At 32.2% G+C, this 22,028-nt stretch overlaps 2 protein-coding genes across 4 annotated transcripts; one reads left to right on the forward strand and one right to left on the reverse strand.

Moving 5' to 3' along the window:
• The first annotated feature begins 8,823 nt into the window (after positions 1-8,823).
• LOC130825774 (uncharacterized) lies at positions 8,824-12,123 on the forward strand. Of its 2 annotated transcripts, XR_009046958.1 has the most exons (3): positions 8,869-9,028; positions 10,123-11,275; positions 11,459-12,123. XR_009046958.1 is itself a non-coding variant. In XM_057691176.1 (2 exons), exon 2 carries the CDS (start codon positions 10,130-10,132, stop codon positions 10,565-10,567), a length of 438 nt encoding a protein of 145 aa, XP_057547159.1. In that variant the 5' UTR covers positions 8,824-9,028; positions 10,123-10,129; the 3' UTR covers positions 10,568-12,123. The 2 variants fall into 2 exon arrangements, 1 of the variants encoding a protein (XP_057547159.1); XM_057691176.1 differs by having other exon boundaries at positions 8,824-9,028; positions 10,123-12,123.
• Positions 12,124-13,713: 1,590 nt separating this feature from the next.
• LOC130825979 (DNA-binding protein BIN4) lies at positions 13,714-20,532 on the reverse strand. Of its 2 annotated transcripts, none has more exons than XM_057691442.1 (13): positions 20,297-20,532; positions 20,133-20,209; positions 19,602-19,857; positions 19,327-19,394; positions 18,525-18,729; positions 18,290-18,369; positions 18,159-18,212; positions 17,800-17,917; positions 17,078-17,124; positions 16,892-16,918; positions 16,490-16,565; positions 16,247-16,389; positions 13,714-16,151 (listed from the first exon to the last, which is right to left on the reverse strand). In XM_057691442.1, the coding sequence occupies exons 2-13, from the start codon at positions 20,178-20,180 to the stop codon at positions 16,059-16,061; spliced, it is 1,215 nt and encodes a 404-aa protein (XP_057547425.1). In that variant the 5' UTR covers positions 20,181-20,209; positions 20,297-20,532; the 3' UTR covers positions 13,714-16,058. The 2 variants fall into 2 exon arrangements, with proteins under 2 accessions (XP_057547425.1, XP_057547426.1); XM_057691443.1 differs by having other exon boundaries at positions 13,717-16,151; positions 18,290-18,351.
• Positions 20,533-22,028: the final 1,496 nt, after the last annotated feature.

Raw genomic sequence — 22,028 nt, forward strand, 5'->3', positions numbered from 1 at the left:
CTCAGTGAGTACAATTCAGAATCGCGTCAATGTTGAAATACTGTGAGCACTCGGTGACTGATGCAGAAATAATTGAACTCACATAATCTACTTTTCATCCATCAATTGTTATTCTGCAACAATAATATAGGGAAAGAAATTTCAAAAGATATTCAGATCTGAGTGTAGTACTCTCACTGGTTGAACAACATAATGATCTCGTCTGGAAAAATCATGATATCAAACATCTTGGATCTCAGGCTATTTGTGAGACACACTCTATGGAAATACATGTGCCTGAAGCACATGCTATTGAAAATAAACGCCGTGAAAATTATAATAACCGTAGTAGAGACGCGAAAATTTCGGAGGAAGACGAAGAGGACGAGGACAAGGTCGTGAAAAGTTTCATGGGCATGGTAGAAAGTTCCAAGGATCCGGTAGAGGCCACTTTCCCTAAAATTGTCAAAATGGTTATTACAATAATAATTCTCGAAGGGGAAAACAAGTTGGATATCACAATAAAAATAGGCATCAAGAAGGGATAGAAAGTATTTGTTACTAATGTGGCATGACAGGGCATTGGGCACGTATATGTCGTACTGCCAAACATTTAGTGGAGCTGTATCTAGCTTCCCAAAAGAAAAAGGGAAAAGGTGTAAAAGCAAATTTTAATGAAGCAAGCACCTCAATATCTAATGTTAATCCTTTTAAAAAAGCAAGCACGTCAATGCCTAATCTTGACCTCTCAGACTTCTATTTAAAAGGCAATGAAAATGAGAAAGAATATGACGAACATATTTGAATTTTTCTTAACAATGTTGTCATGCTTATTTAATTGTATCTTTTTTTATGTATTGATATTATCTAGGGAAATTTGTCATTAATAATGCAACCTATTCGAGATCCGCTGAAAATAAACTGATCTATAATTCGTTTTTGAATAAACCCACCCAAGGGGTTTCTTGTTGAGAATAAACTCACCTAATTTCTAATAGGTTACCAAACATGTAACTAAGGGTTTATTCTTAGCTGATCGCGAATAAGTTGTATTATTCTCAACAAGGAACACTTCTTAGATGGGTTTATTAAAAAATAAACCATGGCTGGATTTATTAAAAAATAAACCATGGCTGGATTTATTCTCAACGGATTGCAAATAAGTTGAATTTTTCTGAGTTGAAGATGGTGAAAGCAGATTTCACTACAATCTCTGGAACTACCAAACTAATAGAAGTGGAAAAGCTCAAATAATACTTCCAAATGGGACAAAACTAGTAATTAATAATGCTTTATATTCGAGTAAATCTCGACAAAATCTCATAAGTTTCAAAGATGTACGCTAAAATGGTTATCATTTAGAAACAATGATCGAAAATCATAATGAATAATTATGCATCACATCTGAAAAATGCGGCAAGAAAAGCATTCATGAAAAATTACCAGCATATTCATCAGGACTATATCGTATTGATATAAAACCGGTTGAGATAAACATGGTGTCTAACCAAAAGTTAGATAATAAAGAAATGATGAATTTATGACATGATCTATTGGGTCATCCTGGTATGGGAATGATGAGAAAAATTATTGAAAATTCAATTGGGCATCCAATGAAGAAAATGAGAATTCCCCAACGAAATGAATTATCATGTTCTGCATGCTCACAAGGCAAATTGATAATTAGACCATCTTTAAATAAAATTGCTACTGAAACTCCTAAGTTTCTAAAAAGAATTCATGAGGATATATGTGGGCCAATTAATCCCGCTACTGGACCATTTAGATATTTTATGGTGTTGATTGATGCTTCAACACGATGGTCACATGTAAGTCTCCTACAAACTAGAAATGTGGCATTTGGAAAATTACTTGCTCAAATCATTCGATTGAGAAATCAATTTTCAGATTATACAACTAAGCGAATAAGGCTTGACAATGCTGAAAAATTTACATCTCAAACTTTTAATGATTATTATACGTCAATTGAAATTAACGTAGAACATCCAGTAGCTCATGTTCATACTCAAAATGGTCTGGCTGAATCGTTGTTAAAAGACTCCAATTAATAGCAAGACCATTATTAATGAGGTCGAAATTACCATCATCTGCGTGGGGCCATGGAATAATACATGCATCATCATTGATAAGATTGAGACCAAGTGCTTATCATAAATATCTACCACAACAATTAGTCCATGGTCAAGAACCAAATATATCACACTTGAAAATATTTGGATGTGCAGTATATGTCCCTACTGCACCACCCCAACGTTCAAAAATGGGTCCACAAAGAAGGATGAGAATTTATGTTGGATTTGTATGTCCATCAATTATCAAATATTTAGAACCAATGACTGGAGATTTATTTGATGCTAGATTTGTATATTGTGATTTTAATGAGACAATATTCTCATCCTTAGGGGGAGAGAAAGTGGACCTAAATAAGAAGGAAATAGATCTCACATGGAATGCAATGCATTTGAAAATATATAGTCCAAAAACAAATGCTTCTGAACAAGAAGTTAGAAAAATTGTCTATAATCAATATATTGCAAATAGATTACCTGATGTGTTTATAGAAACAAAACAAGTGACAAAATCATATATTCCTGCGGCAAATGTTTCCGGCACGAATTGAAATTCCCATTGATAACACAGACATTAAAAATGAATCTATTGCACGCCGAAAGCGTAGAAGGCAACTTGGTTCAAAGGATTTGAAATAAAGAAAATATAAAAGGTTAAATAAAATGACAAATGTTATCAATATTACTTCTTCAATAAATTTTAAAGAAACAAGTTTTGGAGATGAGGATGAAAATCTCATAGAAGAAGAAAATAATGATATAAAAGATAACAATGAAATTTTGATTAATTACATTTCAACTAAAAGGAAACTAAATTGAAAGAATGTTAATGTTAATGACGCATTTGCTCATTCAATTGCCATTGAAATAACACTTGATGAAAATGATATAGAACCAAGAATGATAAAAGAATGTCGGCATAGGAATGATTGGCCAAAATGAAAAGATGCAATTCAAGCAGAATTAAAGTCACTTGAGAAACGAGAAGTTTTTGAACAAATTATCCAAACACCAAATGATATAAAACCAGTCGGTTACAAATGGTATTTGTAAAAAAAAGGAATGAGAAAAATAAAGTGGTTAGATATAAGACAAGACTTAAGGGTTTTCCCAAAGACCGGGGATTGAATATGAGGAAACATATTCTCCAGTAGTAGATGTAACTACACTAAGATTTTTGATAAGTTTAACTGTCTCAAACCTGTTGTAAATGCGACTTATGGATGTTGTGACTGCATATTTATATGGATCACTTAATACATATATTTATATGAAAATCTCTGAAGGACTTAAATTACCAGAAAACCACAAATCACGAGATATGTTTTCCATAAAGCTGAAAAGGTCACTTTATGGGCTAAAACAATCTGGAAGAATATGGTACAACCATCTTACTGAATATCTCCTGAAAGAAGGTCACTTGCTGAAGCTTTATGCCGAGAAAAAGTGAAACTAATGCGAAGCTGACTGCAAGATTGAGCATTTGAGTTTGAGAAATGGATAATTGGATTAGAAAGAGAATTGTTCATTGTTGAACTTGAACCCATAAGTAAGTTCAGAATGTAGAATCCAATCGGAATTTAGGCCATCAAAAATCCACAATTTGTATTTTAAACTTTGAGAATTTTAATTCTATCCGTATCCATTTAAATTTACTAAACATCCTTGTTCTTCTCCGGCAATTGTGAAGAGGTTATTAAAGGAGCGGTTTTAATGGTAGTGATGGTGGTGGTGGTGGTGATGTCGAAGTGGGAGAATAGTGGTGATGTCGTGGTGGGAGAACGGTGGTGATTAGGGAGGGGTAGAGAGAGCAGTTGGAGAAGATGGGTTTAATTGGGGGTAATTGGATAATTAGGTTAGATTAATGAATTTAATTGAAAATCAAATGTCATTTAGCATGGTCAACGATCATTTAGCAAGTCATTCGGTGAAGTGACTGTATCAATTTCGTGTCTGGTAATTTAAAGGCTGTTGTTTGTGAAAAAAAACTTCAAGGCTATTTATTCTAAAATGCTTAAACTTCAAGGCTGTAGTTGGTAATTGATCCTTTTAATTAATAAAGTTTTTATCATATCTAGTACAGTAATTAATTGAAATTTCCAAAAATAAAACTTTTGCATATAATATAGGATGGGGGAGTATTTAATTTCATGAAATTTTATTATAACAAATTTTATTATAATATGGGATGGGGGAGTATTTAACAAGGCTCTCAAATTGAGCACTAAGATAAAAGAGCAAACCTCATATTTTTGGGCATGTATCAAACCAACGTGTTTCAACCCTTTTGTAACAACCCGACTTACCATTGACTGAGTAAACAGGATCATCACTGGGTTTGTTTCCCAAGAAATTAAAATCACACTTCGAAACCTTGAGCAAAGGGGTCACCAGCTCTTTAACGTAACTAACTTAGCTAATTCTCAAACCAAACATCTAACTAAAACACAAGATAATCATACAATTCCCTACAAGTCTAATATAACCAACACAACCAAATCTAATATACATTTTTCCAAAAACCTAATACAAAACTACAAATTCCCACGTGCTCAGCTCAAAATACAACCTTGGAACGCTATTCATGTAACACCCCGGCCCTTCGGACTGCTGGTGACTACTCATGGAGACTGTAGACTGGCCCCCACAAACCAACACAAGTCTTTCCAGCGCACTTTGTCCTCACTCGTGCGCACCCGGGAACACTTCCCAGGAGGTCACCCATCCTAAGATTGCTCCCCACCAAGCACGCTTAATTGTGGAGTTTTTAACAAATGGGCTCCCTAGAAAAGAAGATGCACCTTGTTAGTATGAGTAGTCTATCAATCCTTTTTCAAGCTAAATCTAGGGTATTACACTCACCCCTACTTAAGAATACAACGTCCTCGTTGGACCGTAACTTCAGGATCTTTTCCTCCGCTAGATGCACTAAACATTATCAGCCACGGTCGCAGGGTTGCTCTAATACCATTTGTAACACCCCGACCCCTCGGACCGCTGGTGACTACTCATGGAGACTGTAGACTGGCCCCACAAACCAACACAAGTCTTTCCAACGCACTTAGGCCTCACTCGTGCGCACCCGGGAACACTTTCCAGGAGGTCACCCATCCTAAGTTTAATGACCATACATCAATACCATGTTAATTGTGGTATTCATGAGCATTATTACAATCTACTAGACCCATTGTAACATCTGAATAAGAATGAAAGAAGAAAGGAATCTAATGCCCAATTATCAAAGAAGACGAAAAGGAAAAACTAAGCCCGGCAAAACCAAAAGCCGAGTTGGCTTTACCTGCTGACTCGGTACCCTGTTTTGCCTTTGTCCTTCCCTTTGACTCTCTTTGGACCTTGTATTTTTAATACACTTTGTCCCGCTACTATTTGAAGTACTTGGTGATATTTCTTAGGGATTAATATACACTAAATGTCCAACAAAATATAATCAAGACAAATGGAAATATGGCTCAAATTGGCTAAATATAGGAGTATGAAAAAATTTACATTGAAGTCATGTTAGACAAATATAAGTTTACCAACCTATAAGCATGCTATGCATGGCCTCAGCTCAAAGTATAAAAATCAACAAAGACGGAGAAAAAACTGATAAATTTTTTGAAGGCCCTGTATGCAAATTTTTAGATATTTTTCTAACAAATTTATATCTTTAAACAGTTAACATATACTACATAATTTAATTTTGAGACCCCTAATTTTTTGAGACCTTGTGTGATCGAATCTGTTGAACATGCTTAGCACCTCTTATGAAAATCAATAGATGTCAAGGCTCAATTCTCACAAGGATTTATAATTGTTTGCTCAAGATTAAAAGTGTTACCACAAATCAGAGTATAAGGCCTAGTCTAAGGAGTGTCACCAAAGGGTTGATTAATCAATCTTATGCACAAGAACTTTACAAGTTTTCAAAAAACTTAAAGGATAGCAACATACTTACAATGCCTTTCTAATGGTCCAATAGCTTAAACCAACAAAAGCAAGACATGAATCTACCCTACAAACCAATAAAACCATACTAGAAAGCAATGAAAGCAACAAATTTATGAGCGTGGTAAAGAAAAAACATTTATATATGATAAGATGCAAGAAAATATCGTGGTTTATCCTCCCTAAGAAAAAAATAGAGGTGAGAGTCGCATAACTAGTTGCCCATTTAGTGCGACTTTACCTCTATTTTTTTCATTCCATTTGCAACGAAAATTCACGTAAGAGTTCGTAATCAATATTTACTGAATCATTCTAGCGATCAAATTCATCAACTAATTTTTATAAAAGTTTATCTTAATCATAAACAAACACAAATATTTAATACATTTAAATAAATTTTATAAAAAAAATAAAATTATTACAAAATGACAAACATAATCATTAAACTTATTAAAAAATACTTTCACTTAAAATTACACAAACTCATTACCATTCAAGCATTCACACTATTAATAGGGACTACTAAACGCGTGAATGTATACGTATACAAGTATACACTCTAACGGCTACATCCACACATGTAGGAATTTTCAATATAGAAATTTCAAATCAAAAGTATCAACCAAGATATCTCAAAAAAAGTACTATCATCCAAGATGGAATGAGATTCCATCACGTGTTATCATCTCAATGGATAAGCTTAAAGTCATCCCATTGCACATCACACCAAAATTCACCTTCGTCTTTACTCGCCAACTTCCCACTTGTCACTTGTCATTCCTTAAAAAAATCTTAATTAATGTAATTTATATAAATTACTATAAAAAATAAAAATAATAATAATAAAATAAATAAAATAAAGAAAAATATATTAAAACAACAAAACTCTTACCATATTAAATTCTCCCACATAAGGGTGATTTATTAACCTCATAAATAACTGTTATTTACTAAGATTTTCTCATATTCCCTCTTAAATATCTTTCTCGAGCCGGAGAAGTTCGTTGGCCGCACTCTCCTTCATGGGTATGAGTTGTCGCCGTTCTTTCCTCCTCAAACCCTGCTCATAGTTTTTTATAATCGGGATACGCTGGATAGGATAATGATGATAATGATGATAATGATGATGACAAGAAATATTCATGGTAATTTAAAAAAATAAATATTTTAAATAGAATATATTTTTTCATTAAATAATAAATTTGATGGAGGAAGTGAAAACCATAAACATTAAAAAAATATATATTTGCTAAAAATAAACTCACTTATTGTTTATATACATGTTTAAATCTTTGTTTTAATTAAATAATCAAGAATATATAATAGTTGAGTTTATAAACACTTAAACTAAATATATATAAGATTATTTAATAATAATAATCAATAATCGAGTTTATTTACAACAAATCGAGTAAATATTAATTTATTTTTGGCGATTTACCCTTAAAATTTTATAATTTTATAATATATTACTATCACGTAAAAGCGATTTATGTATCACAAAATTAAGTTAAATTCATGGATCAAATAGAAGAAATAAAACTTGAAGTTTGGTTCTCAATCTCAATAAAACGCAACTTGTATTTTGATTAAAAAATTGAACAATCAATTTAATAGATTTCTTGAACATTAATGCATCTATAATTGGCATCTTTATATCCTTCCAACTTTTAAAAAGGCAAATTACAAAAAAATTCATTTTGAAAACAAAAACTCAAAAATTCATTCTGAACAATAAATTTTTTTTGCGCAATATATTGACTATTTTTACTCCATAATTTAAATTCTTAATTTTTCCCTAAGCTAACTAAACATATTAATAAAATTGATTATTTGACCAATACATAATCAACTTATGAATTTGTAAACCTAAACCTCTAATTGAAGAAATAAGTATAGCATAAGTTAACTATGTGATTGAGGACTTTCATTTAAATTTTAATTTAAATTCTTATGACAAATATTTAATTCTCAACGTCTTCATTTTCAATTGCTTATTTGTTTACTTATAGAAATTCTTTTAGCCTATCATAAAATAAAAATAAATTATATCATAAATTATAACCAATTTATTTTAATTTATTATAAGAAAAAGTTAACCAAATGGAGACAAAAATGCAATTTATTATAGGAAATTCAATTTAAGTTGCATTTTGAGGAAATTTCACTTGAATTTCATCTACTTCCTCCGTCTTATTAAATCTTCAACATCTACTCTTAAAAATTATCATACTCCTCTCTTGTGAAATACTTTTTATATTATGCTTATTAACATTATATATCGTTCAAACTTATTTTATATATTGCGGTTAATATGTAAAAAAAATACATCCTCCATTTCATTATGATTGCTATATTTGACATTTTACACAATTCAATGTGTTATTTTATTTATTTATAAGTTGAACTAAACACATCTAAAAATTACAAAAAGTTAATATTATGAAAGTAAGCGATTAGATGATTTAAAAAAGATCTCACTTAAATATATTTTTAGTTACACATTAACCGCAATATATAAAATAAACTTGAACGATAAACAATACTTATAATCGAAATGTAAGTATTTCAAAATGGAGAAAGTATATAGTGAAGTGAGATCTTATTTGAATCGTTTAATTGCATACTTTCATAATAATAACTTTTTATAATTCTTAAATGTACATAATTTAATATATAAATAATTAAAATAATATGTTATATTACATAAAATATCAAATATAATAAATATAATAAATGAAAAGAAATATATAAATTTACATAATATTACGATCAATGACAACACCCCAAATTCTAAATCTTGTTTCCTTATCATCAGTCAGTCTATAAATACTCAATTTCCCTTCACTTTTCATTTCCCATTTTCCATAGTTTCCCTAGAAAGAGAAGAGAGAGAAAGTAAGAGAGAGATAGAGTGTGTGTGTGGATAGTGGTATTTTTGTCTTTCCTACAGTTTGTTTTGTAGGTTCGTCAACTGGGTTTTTTGGGTCAACGTCTAATTGAGCTAACAAGTAAGTATTTTTCTAATTTAAACTTGTAAGTTTTGCTTTTATTTTGTTATTTACCTTCAATAATGAAATGGTTTTTTGTTTTTCTTCAAATATTGTTGAAAAGATCTCTTTGGGTTAAAGTCTAGATTTTTATAATATTGTAAGAATATTTATTTGTGTATTATTTGGTGATATAAAAAATTAATTAATGAATTGGATGTATTATGGAATTCTATCTACCCAAAAAGGTTGTTGCTTGCATGGATATTTATTCTTCAATTACTTGATGTTTAGATCTGTTATTTGTTTAGGTGCTAGAAGTATTTTCTTGTAAGGTAATGAACAACAATTTAATTAATGACCTTTATTTTGTGATTTGACAGTTTCTTGATGAATAGATGTACTTTTCATTTCATGTGTGTAGTGTTAGTATTTTGTTGTAATTTTAATGGGGTTTCTTGTTCATGGAGAATCTTGTTGCTTATGTAGATATTTATGACTATTTGGCTTTATATTTATATTTGATGATAACTTTAATGGGTTTTTCAGTCATGAATAGATATGCAAGTTTAATTATGGTCACTTTAGAACATTCTTTATTTGATAAGAGCTTGTGTGATCGTAAGGAGGTCAATCACCCCTTGGTAGAATTTGATAGGGTGGAGTTTTATGATTTTAACTTATTTTTTTGATTTTGTTTATTTTACTAAAAAAAATTTTTTCCTTTTATACAAATAAGGGTGATTGATTAAAATTTTTTGTCTTACCTTATGATCTTTCCAAGCCAAAGATGATTGACAATTTGGAAATCACAAGGAGGATCAAATGTCGCATACCCATCATTGTCAATAGTTATTCTTAGATTTAGGATGATCTTGAATAGAGTTAGACCATTTCTTTAAATGAGTTTAAATGTTGATAATCTAATTGTTTATGATAAGAATATTTAGGTTATTTCATCAAATTCATGTTTGTTAGAGATAGTTCTTTATTGAGGGATAGTTATTTGTGCTTATACTTGATTAGATAAAGGGTGGGTGGTAGTTTATGCTTGTACTTTCAATTGGTTGAGAACCCCATTGACACAATTCCTTTCCTGTGATGGGGTTCAACAGACTTTCGATGGAGGCACACAATGCAGCAATGATGACTAGCTCGACAAATGTTATCTTTCTGTCGAGTATCGTGGGTCAGGATGGACCAAATCCGGGCCACAAATGTGATTGGAAATGTCAAAACGAGCACGTTTGTGGAAACATGTACAGATGCAGGCTGACCGGGCTGACCCATATCTGTGACCAAAACTGTGACCAGCGAATCCTTTATGGTAATCACGACTCGCTGTGCAGAGTCAGTGGACAGGTCTTCCCACTTTCACCTACTGAGCAACAAGCTGCAAGAGGTGTTCGTAGGAAGCTTGAAGCCGAAGCTTGCCCTTCCGAAACCTGTTCTTTCAAGCGTCGTCGGGATGCAAACTTACATCCTTCACCATTCGAGAGATCCTTCTCTGCTTTCAGCCCGATCTGCAGTCAAGTTGGAGATGGCATGGACCTGAACTAGATAACTCCAATAAGCACTATGAGCCTTTTTCTTTCTAACTCATTTCTAGTGCTTTTAACCTTTTCATGTTGGTGAACTATGTGAGAATCGTATGTGCGGAACCTAGCGCGCCCCTTATGTGTGGCAGAAGACTTATATTTCTTAATTTAGTATCTATGTAGAATAATTTGAGACTTTAATCTACTTTGGTGCTCCTATGTTATCATATTTGATGTTTACTCTTATTTTTATTCGCGATAGTATCATATTGCGGGTTTTATGTGGATTATTCTACACCTCCTTTCTCTTGTTTACTCCGTTGAGATATGCCTCAGATAGCCTTATTCTTGTAATGATGTTGTTGTTCTGGTCGCAAATTATAGGAACCCTTTTGTAATTAGACCGAGTACCTACAATCTCTTTATCCCCCTTATTTGAAAAAAAGAAGAAAAATGAGCACATAGTGGTTTGATACTTCCTATTCGGATAATAACAAATTGTTGTTTGAGTTTTGACATACGTGCGTTTCTTGGTGTTATTTTGCAGGTTCACAAACTAGTCAAGGGAGTTCAAATTTAGCTTATCGCTGCATTACTGAATGATTTCTTCCTTGTTTGTAGTTTCAGCGCAATGATTTCACTGATGCGTTTTTCTCCTTCCCCTTTCAGGAATGCTTAGATATGGCTATTTGTGGCTTCCGATGGAGGTGTCATAATCAGCATCAATAAGGTGGGTAATCTATGAATGGCTATGGCAGTTTGGTTATTGACTCCTGCTTCCAAAATCATATCCACAAAATGAATCTTGGCAATGTGTGCAATCTGGAGCTGTCTGCCATAACATGCTTCTGCGGGGCTCGTTCTGATTTTGATATCACTATCTGACCCTTCTCTCTATCAATCCTTGAAGCAGCTTTGGAGATTCAGTGACTTTGGCTCAGCTTCTGATCTTGCGTATCGATGTATCCATGGATATTACAAATTTGACCGTAGCAACAAACTCGACGTCTTCTATGTTTGTGAGGTGCTTTGGTACTGTGATCTATCCATGGGTTAAATTTTGAATGGTATTGCATACGAAGGTTTGTGATCTTATCAGTACTTCAATATGATCCCCTTACTAGCATTGCACACGAAATGCTTCAGATATATATATATATATATCTCAGGCAGCTTTGAGTGCATGTGTTTGGAGGCTTAAAGGATTTCTTAAATGAAGAGTCGTCAACGTCATACACTCATACAAATATATGAAGGTTCTTAAGCTTACTGCTCCTTTTAAGACATTTCTTATTTCTGAACCCTGAAGCATGTAGATTTTTGTTGGAAGGCGTAAAACTTAAAGGAGATATTATTAGGCCTAGATTTGTGATTGATTTTGTAGGATGAGTAGTTTTTAGTGTCTTGTTGTATGATTTCTTTTTCCTTTTAAGTGAAGCTAACCCTAAGATTAGGGCATGATCTATTTTGTTTTTGTAATGACTTTTGGTCTTCAAATGCAATGTATTTGGCTTCAATATTGTTCTTATCAATTGAGTTATAGAATGATTTATCATAATCCAATTTTTGGAGTTGAAAGAGTGTGAGTTGAGTACTTTTTTATTTTGGTCATGATGTGTATGACAATGTTGTTAGATGAATATTTGGACCCTAAAGGTTCAGTGCAACAAATGGTCAATCAAGACCTTAGGTATACTTTGAATGGTTAGTAATGGAAATGGGATTACTCCTTGATGACCAATAAAAAAATGTGCTTGGGACAATTGTAGCATGTTGCTATGATTAAGTAGCCAAAGTGACTCGTTGAAGACAACAAAAATCGAATCAAAAGCTATTAGTAATACCCTGCTCGAATAAGCATCTGATCTGCTCGGACGAGTAAGTCCTCTGCAACTCCCTTTGTGTTTAATTATGATGTCATATATTCAATGTCCTAACTTATTTAAATCTATAGCTTATCCTCTCTATCAAAGATTAATTCTTTGACTTTCATTACTTAGTTTCTCACAAACACTCGAATGCTTCATTGATTTAATTCTTTTAATTTGTATTGAGCTTTCAATTTTTTTATCCTTTAAACACGTAATGAAATACAACATTCTAAGATGGTGGATGTAGCCTATTTAATAATGAAACACCTTTAATCTTCGTGTAATTGTTTGCGTTAGTTTTCATGCTCAACACACCTTAATATTTGCAAATGATCTTGTGCTATTAGAATACCTTCAAGGTTTGGAGCTATGATTACAATCTTTTTTAAGCACCTTTAAGCTATTGCTTTCACTCCTTAGGCCTCCCTAACAAGAGTGATTTAAGGGAATTTTTTTGGCAGAGGAAGAAAAAAGAATAACCTGATGTTGCCAGTAATAGTCAAACGTAGCCTTTAGGAACTCCATTGTTGGGTTTTCCATTTCCCACCAGGCACCCTTTCAAGACTTTAGACTATATAGCTTAGATTAGACTATCTAGCAATTTAGCCTTTCCTTACTCACCTTTCTCTCTACAGATACCCAAAACGAGAAGCTGCTTTAAGGCAACAAACTTTTATTTAAGCTTACATTTTTTTTATTATAGGGTAGGCCAAAGAAAGATGAGACTTAGTTGAGATCGAACTGTTAAAAAGTGTCAATTTGTTACTCACATGTGAGTTGTCTTACATCGAGAAAGAGAAGAGTATACATCACCTAATAAACTTAAGGAGAAACTCCTACTACTACCAATTAGTTTTAATAGTGAAAATCTCCTTTGAATTTATATGTGAATTACCTCTTCTCTTTGTTTGGATTACTCAGACTCATTTTATAAATTCTAACACAAACCAAGTGGTAATCTATCCAACCAAGACAAGATCCGATTCTATAAACCTATATTTTTGTTATTGTCTTTCACACAATGAAAATTTGAATAAAATAAGATGTTTTAACAACTTAATTCCAAAAATAAGCTTCGTGAAAGCTTAATTCCCAAAATAAACGTCTGTACATCCAAATCTAACCTTGGAGTGAGAGCGACTAAAAAAAAAATTAACAGCGACTTAAAAAATATATATATATATATATATATATATATATATATATATATATATATATATATATATATATATATATATATATATTTTAGTCGCTGTTAGTACAGCGACTTAATGCGTTTTAAGTTTTCAGTTTTCAATTGCTTCCTCATTCCAACCTACGAGATTAAAGAGTTGACCAGTTAACCTTAAAGTCGTTGTTACTGACAGCGACTTAAGGAGTTGACTGGTCAACTCCCTAAGTCGCTGTTAGTAACAGCGACTTATGGCTTTTATTTTATTTTTTTTTTGTCTTTCGCTGTTAGTAATAGCGATTTACTCCAAGGCTAGGTTTGAATGTACCGACGCTTACTTTGGGAATTAAGTTTTCACGAAGCTTATTTTTGGAATTAAGTTGTTAAATAATCTTATTTTATTCAAATTTTCTCACAACTGCCCATTTACAATATGGCCGGGGAAGAGTGCAAGGCTTGACGCTGTTCTTGGTTGGTCGGGTATGATATGGGATAGGACGGATGCAAGGGAATGTCTGACTGGGGACTGTGGAGAGACATAGGAATATGATGGTGGTGGCTAAGGAACGAGAAGGATTATTATGATGTTAGCATTGTTGGGTTTGCTATATTTTGCCTATTGTTGCCTTGACCAATGGGGGTGAGTGGTGGTGCTTGCAATGAAACAGGATGTAATTCTGACATCAAAATGGGCAAGTTTTGAGCAACTTTTTAATTCATGGAATACTCGTATATGAATTCATTATCCGTAAAACAAGCTAAGTATAGCTATTTTTGCTTCTTTCCAGTGTGAATTATGAAATCATTCAGAAAAATTAGTGAAAATCTGAACCATGTTCTTGTTTAATGAAGAAACAAAGGAAAATATAATTCATGTACATGATGTACCATGCATCATGCATGTAGTTCAATTCAGCTGCTAGTAATTCAGAGTGAACTAAATTCACCGACGAATCATATCAACAGCAAGTACTTCAGATGATATAGTCTAGAGCTGATCAAAAATGTAATTCGTAAATATCTTATAGCGCTTAACCATCTAGTTAATGACAATGCTAATAGCTTTATAATACACCAAACTCATTTTCAGCCCGTAGTTTAGAATACACCAAAGCCCTTTTTGACCCTTTTTAACAACCTTTTAAAACCCTAATCCAGATAGAATATTCTAAGCACTTTTCCGTCCGATTTCACTAAGCCCTTCTAAAATAGGCCATTCACATCCCGTTGAACGCCCCTAGTCACCACCACATGTCATTTATAATTCACCAACAAGTTTCACCCACAATTGAAACCCAACTAGACCAAGGTTTACCAACAATTCACCACCAACTGAAGGTAGACCATCAAGCTTCATTTACGATTCACCTCCGACAACCAGAAAGAACAGTTATAGGGCATCTGAGGGGAAGATCTCCTCATACGACATTCTACCATACCCTGTGTATATATTTCTCACCTTCAGTTTTCTGTCATGAATCATGATGCTGAAATGATTCCATTAACGGCAGGAGAGATATTGAGTGGAAGCAGATAAATGAAGCAAGGACAAGGTCTGAAGGTGCTCAACACAAAATGATGAGATTTACAAAGAATCTTGAGGTAAAAGTCTTGTATAGATTTGGTCCACACTATTTCAGCGTGCACCAAACTAATAATAGTAAGTATTTTCCAATGCTTGTACTCAATTCTACTTATCAAGTAAAAATACTTAATATTTCAATCCCTTTTAAAGTTAGTGCACACTAAAATAATGTGGATTAAGTCCATACAAGTCTTTATAAATTTTGAGGGAAAAATAACATCTGTACAAAAGATGGTGTGAGGAATAGAGAAGTTGTTAGGTTTTTTGATTATATTTCTCTGTAAGTATGAAAATAAAAAAAGAGAGTATACCCCACTTCGAGAGGAGGCTTTCTCCCAGGTGAGCAAGCTCTATAACAAACTTTTTGATACCCAATACAAGGCATGCATCAGGTATTTAAACAAAACAAGAAAATAACAACCTGCTGACATCACTAACAATTTAATGACATCATAATACAGCCAAAATATTAATTAATTAATTCCTCAATTCTTAGCTGCTCTCTTTCTTGTATATGTGAATAGGACCGACGGTTTATTGGGCTGGCCCAGTTGAGTCGTTGCAGATGGTAAATACTTAATTCACTATCACACAATTCATTCATTATTGCTAACATCTTTGAATTATACAGAACAGGACAAAACGGAGTTCTCTTATAAAATGTATGTATCCAGTGTTCTCCATTTGAAAATTGATGACAATTTAAAGCAATGATTTTTAATAAACAAACAAAAAAGTAGTACAATGTTAAAACTCCTATACCTTTGGGTTTAATTAAACTATATGAAAATAAAATTGGCCATCTTAGTTTATTTTGGTAGCTACAAGAATATACATACCGTGATACCAGTGTAAATCTATCAACCAGAAAATCAAATCTCATTCTCTACTTCTTAGCCTTACCTTTCTTTGGTGCCTGAGGTTTCCTTTTCTTTGGCTGCTTTGCTCCCACATCTTTCCCCTTCTTTTTTGTCGTGGGCTTCATTATATTAAGTCACCATGCGTAAGAAAAAAGTTCTGCTGATGGAAATTAAAAAATGTACAATTGCAAATGCCGAAAAGTAGAGTACGTACCGATTTTACAGACTTTTTCTCAACTTTTCCTTTTGCTTTCTTGTTTGTTTTCTCTTCGGCACCTTCATTCTGATCACCTTTAACTTCCTTGGTCATCTTTTCAGGTTCCTCATCAGAATCAAAAGTGAATCCTTCCAGTGTTCCTACTCAAAATAAAACATTTTGTATTAAATAAAGAAACTTAGCAGCATACTGCACGGTAAAACTTAGCAGAATAAAGAGATTGCAAAAGATAAAACTAACCTTCAACCATAGTCTCCGCATCATAAACATTTGATTGCGGTTTTAGTTGTATAAAGTCATTCATGATGGCTTCTATCTGCTCAAGGGACACTAGAACAAGTCAGCCAATTATCAAAACGCATGATAAACAAATTCACATAATCTGATAAGATGAAAAAATATTTCTTTTTAATTCTGATAAGATGAAAAAATATTGTGAGGTTCAGCCTCCACAGCAAGACTAAGCAAATCATTCTGGTTGATAAGACTGACATATTTCACATAATCTGAGAAATATCATTAGTGTCTAGGTCAAAATGCAAGGAGCAAACTATAAATTTCAAAACTTGATACAGAAAAGAAATAAAGAAAAATGGACACGACTAATAAATAAAAAAAGGATACAGGCACATACAACCATACCTTGGCTTCCGACTGACCAATGCTGACCTGCGGTAAAATTACACAAGATTCTTGTAAATAAGTGCTGATTTCATATATTCAAACATGAATTTGAATTAATAAAGCTTTTCCTTTCTCAATTGCAAAGGCTGACAACAAGGAGTAAAAATGTTCTTAACCAAAATATAAAAGCAAGAACCAACATACCACACAGAATGTCCTTGATGGAACAATTGTAGTTTTGTAAATGGTTCCTGAAATACCACCAAAACAGAAGAATGTAACTAAAAAAGATGAGTACAAAAGAAACTCGCACATCAGGCAAGGCTGTGATATATTATTGTGTTATTGTGTCCACGTCCTACCTTGATTTTGCAACTTCAACAATATGGAAAACATAGATGTTATGGGACACAAGATGAGACTCCTAAATATCACCATTGCTTTACAGAGTTTAAAAAGCTTCACAATATTTAATCAAAGATGATAATCAATATATTTCAAGACTTTGAATTTAGAAATTTATTTTTCAGAAACAAAGCTCACAGCCTCACACACAAGAAACAAGACAGGTATTCAATAAAGCTCTACATATATATATATATATATATATATATATATGTATATATATATATATGTATATGTATATATATGTATATGTATATATATGTATATATATATATATGTATATGTATATATATGTATATATATATATATATATATATGTATATATATATATATATGTATGTATATATATATGTATATATATATGTATATATATATATATATATATATATATGTATATATATATATATATATATATATATATATGTATATATATATATATATATATATATATATATATATATATATATATATATATATATTCAGTTAACAATCAAGTTATGTAATGCCCAATGTGTACAAACCTTTTAAATCTAAAAACATTTCAGATTCCTTCGATGGCGTCTTTGAAATAATTACCCTCCCAACAGCACCCATATCACCACTCAAATCAATTGATTCACCTTCACACTCAACAAGTGCCTACAAAACAACACGTTAGTTAATTAAAAAATACATAAAGGTGAAATTATGAATATTTCAAGTAAGATTCCAGATTGTTCGAGTTGCTCTAATATTAACTTTGCTTCAAGAAAGGGAAAGGAGAAAATAGGGGAGAAGGGGCTTGGAGATAACAAACGAACAAACGAAATAACAAAGTTCAACTGAAAATTACACTTCAGTTTTAGAACCTATAAAAAGTTGAAACCTTGAAAGAACATACCTTAGAACGATGTACTTTCTCAGGAAGTACCAAAGGCAAAGTAGAGGAGTTAACCTACAATTTTCATAATAATGCGCATTAGAAAATTAACGAGTAGACACATACAATATCTATATATTAATGTCACTCACAGCAGGTTCCGTCTGCTTCTCAGGTTTGCTGTCTTCTGCAACTTCTGTGTTGTCATTATTTCCTATCAACACAAATATACCTAACACATTTAATTCACCACAAAATCGCCTTGTTATAAATAAAATAGGTCAAATTCCAATTATCATGAAGCATAGGGGCCAAGTGGCTAAGTCAATACAATCATGAAATTAGTTCTATTTTTCTTCACATAGTATCTTCATTAAATCTTGCTACCTTTTATATTCACAGGCTTGTCGGCTTTCCTTTTATCTAAAAGTTGAACGTCTTCCTGTTTCATCCGTTTATTTGGAGATTTTCCCTTCACTGTACTCCTAGGTACAGACTCTTCATCATCAATTTTCTTTTTCTTTTTTCTTACTGTTGCATCTGATTTTGAATCAGAATCAGAAGAAAGTTCAAAAACTGAAGGATTTGGTGCCTGTTAAAGAAAAACCAATCATGATCATCGTGGGGTTCGGCATAAAACACTCATTTGTATCAAGGGTCATCCAAAATTAGCGAGTACGCAAGCTTTAAAGAGAACACATATAAGCAATAATATGGCATTTTTGACTCTTTAAGTGGTAGCAATAATGGTGCACTCATAACTAAGGGGCTGTTTGGCTTGATGAAGAAACATTTTTGTTGGAAAATAACATTTCATGAAAACTATTTTTCAATGGAAAATGCAAATGATGATTGCTTTTCTTTTGTTTGATGTGATGGGAAACTCTTAAGAAAATCGGAGTTGTTGGGAATGGAAGAGTGACGGAAAATTGGCTTCCAAATTTGGAAGAAGATGCTTGCAAAGAATGAAAATCAGTTTTCCACCCAAGATTTTCATTTTAGATCTCATGTCAAACCAAACAACAAAACATTGGGAAAACAATTTTCCGGTACAAAGTTTACCCCAAATCAAATACCTCTAAAAAGTTTCAAGCAAGCAAGCAACAGCAATTATTGCTTTTTCCAAGGTTACTTCATACTACTAATTAGTCTTTAAAAATATAGATAAATGGCAAGACAAGACGCTTACACTTGCAGAAGTGTCTGTTGACTTGTCAAGATATTTTTCACTTTTAACGTTCTCAACATCTACACTCCCTGTAATAGAAAACGTTAAGTAACAATACCACAGATCAGCGAGAAAAGCAATGGATTTCATTTTCTTTACAATAAATTGGAAAAACATAACAAAATTATGAAGTATGTAAACTTAAAAAATTTGAACTTTCAATCACTTGAAACAATTGTAGCCATGATGTTCATATGAGCTAGTATCTAAATTAAAACTACTAATCATAGACATACCGCCATTTTCGTGTTCTATTGTTCTTTTCCTTTTGGCAGGTGTTACACCACCTACTATTTTTTTAGTTGCCTTCTTGTTAGGTGATTTCAAGGCAATGCTGCAGATTTTTTCATCCTCTTCCTCATCTGCCTCCAATGTATTTGAACTTCTAAGCTTCATATCTTTATTAAAATCGGTGCTATTATCTTTTGCGGGACTTTTGTCACCAGAAAGCTCAGAGTCAGATGATAAAGTTGTAATCGATTGAGTTGGGGCCTGTTCCACAAAATAATTTATCAAAAAAAAAAGCACGGAATGAACAGGCAACTCATTGAAAACCTTCATCGCAGGCTATCAATAACAACTTCAAATGGCAATATCAACAGCCTACTACCCTAAAAGAACAGAAAAAAGTTCAAACTCACCGCCAATTTATGATCTATCAAAGATTGGAAAAGAGTACATTCTACTAAAAACCCTAATATTATTATTAGCCTTTAGAGGCTAACACACATTTCAACTTTCTATAAGTAAAAATTGACACAGGATACCTGAAAAGCTCGCAACCAATCTGGAGACGCTTCCCTAGAACCTCCCATTACTATGTTTCAAGCTTATTTCAGTATTTCTGCAAGAAAAATTGATGTCGTATTTGGATCCAATTAGCAATTACAACGAAAAATGAACAACAAAAATGTTGATATTAGGGGTTTACCAGATTAAATCAGAACTAAAAGAAGTATGAACTTTGATGTTCAACTGAAATTGCTAGGGTTTTGATTTGGACGAGTTAATTTTGTGCTGAAAGTGGCGGAGAAAGGCGGTAAGTGGCGGAAGGAGGTTTTTTGGTAAAAGTAATTGGAGGGAAATATTTTCAGCCGTTCGATTAAACTATGAATTTTACTTACTGATTTTCTTTACTAGTGTTACATCGGAATTAAAACCCATTCTTTTCTTATATTATTGAGTTATTCTATCTATTTATTAGATTTAATTTATTTATATTTGGGTTTTAAAGTCTCTCATATTGAGAGTTTGGAGTTTTGTTATCAATTCAATAGTAAAAAGATATATAACGTCATCACGGGTGTCAACTCTACTAATACACTCAATAGTAATTAAACATATCTCTATTTCAAAGTCACACCAGATATAAGGATCCTTTCGGAGATGTTTGTATCAAATAGCTATGTGATAGAGGAAATTCTTTAATGTTAGATCTCTTATATAATAACCATAACTTTTTCAATATACAATTTATTTGATTAAAATTACTCCCTCCTATTCAGCTTATGTGTCTCATTTCCTTTTATGGTCAAGTCACCTTAATTTTCCTATTTTTATTTTTGGTATGGGTTTTTGACTTTTAAGCCCTTAGTAGCTTTATCCTATTTTCAATTATACCCTCCATTACCCATATTAATTTTCCTCACTTACATTAAAAACCCATAATATCACTCTCTTTCCTACCCTTAAAGTCCTACTTTTGACTCTCCTTAAAATCCGTGAAAAGTCAAATGGGACTCCTAAGGTGAATAGAAGGGAGTATTATGTGTTCGATGAACGAATTCAAATTCCTTTTAAAAAACGTATTACGTCGAAATTCTACAAAGAATAGCAAAAGTAAGCAGGAAAACAAACACTATCTCTCAAAAAAACATGTTACATGGATTATGGATAATATTGAGTTTACATTACAAAAATTTACTTCTATGTAATTACCGGAATTCTGCAAAAAATAGCAAAAGTAAACGGAAAAACAAACACTATCTCTCAAAAAAACATGTTACATGGATAATATTGAATTTACATTACAAAAATTTACTTCTATGTAATTACCGGAATTCTGCAAAAAATAGCAAAAGTAAGCAGAAAAACAAACACTATCTCTCAAAAAAACATGTTACATGGATAATATTGAATTTACATTACAAAAATTTACTTCTATGTAATTACCGGAATTCTGCAAAGAATAGCAAAAGTAAGCGGAAAAACAAACACTATCTCTCAAAAAAACATGTTACATGGATAATATTGAATTTACATTACAAAAATTTACTTTTATGTAATTACCGGAATTCTGCAAAGAATAGCAAAAGTAAGCGGAAAAACAAACACTATCTCTCAAAAAAACATGTTACATGGATAATATTGAATTTACATTACAAAAATTTACTTCTATGTAATTATATTGAATCTCATACGATGGATATTACATTTGCAATTTTCACTTCTTATAATTGTTTATGAATGAGATTGAATCATTGAATGATAATTAATTGAACGTATTTTTATTAATATGCACATATCTAAAATATACATGTTTCAATACAGAACTTTAACTTATAGATTTTTAAATGTGTTATGACTGGTGAGCTTGCTCTGACTTTTTATATTGCTACCTACTTTAAAGAGGATTTAATTATGTAAGATGTAATTTGATTAAT

The sequence above is a fragment of the Amaranthus tricolor genome, chromosome 10 (assembly GCF_026212465.1).
Source record: "Amaranthus tricolor cultivar Red isolate AtriRed21 chromosome 10, ASM2621246v1, whole genome shotgun sequence".
Lineage (NCBI taxonomy): Eukaryota > Viridiplantae > Streptophyta > Magnoliopsida > Caryophyllales > Amaranthaceae > Amaranthus > Amaranthus tricolor.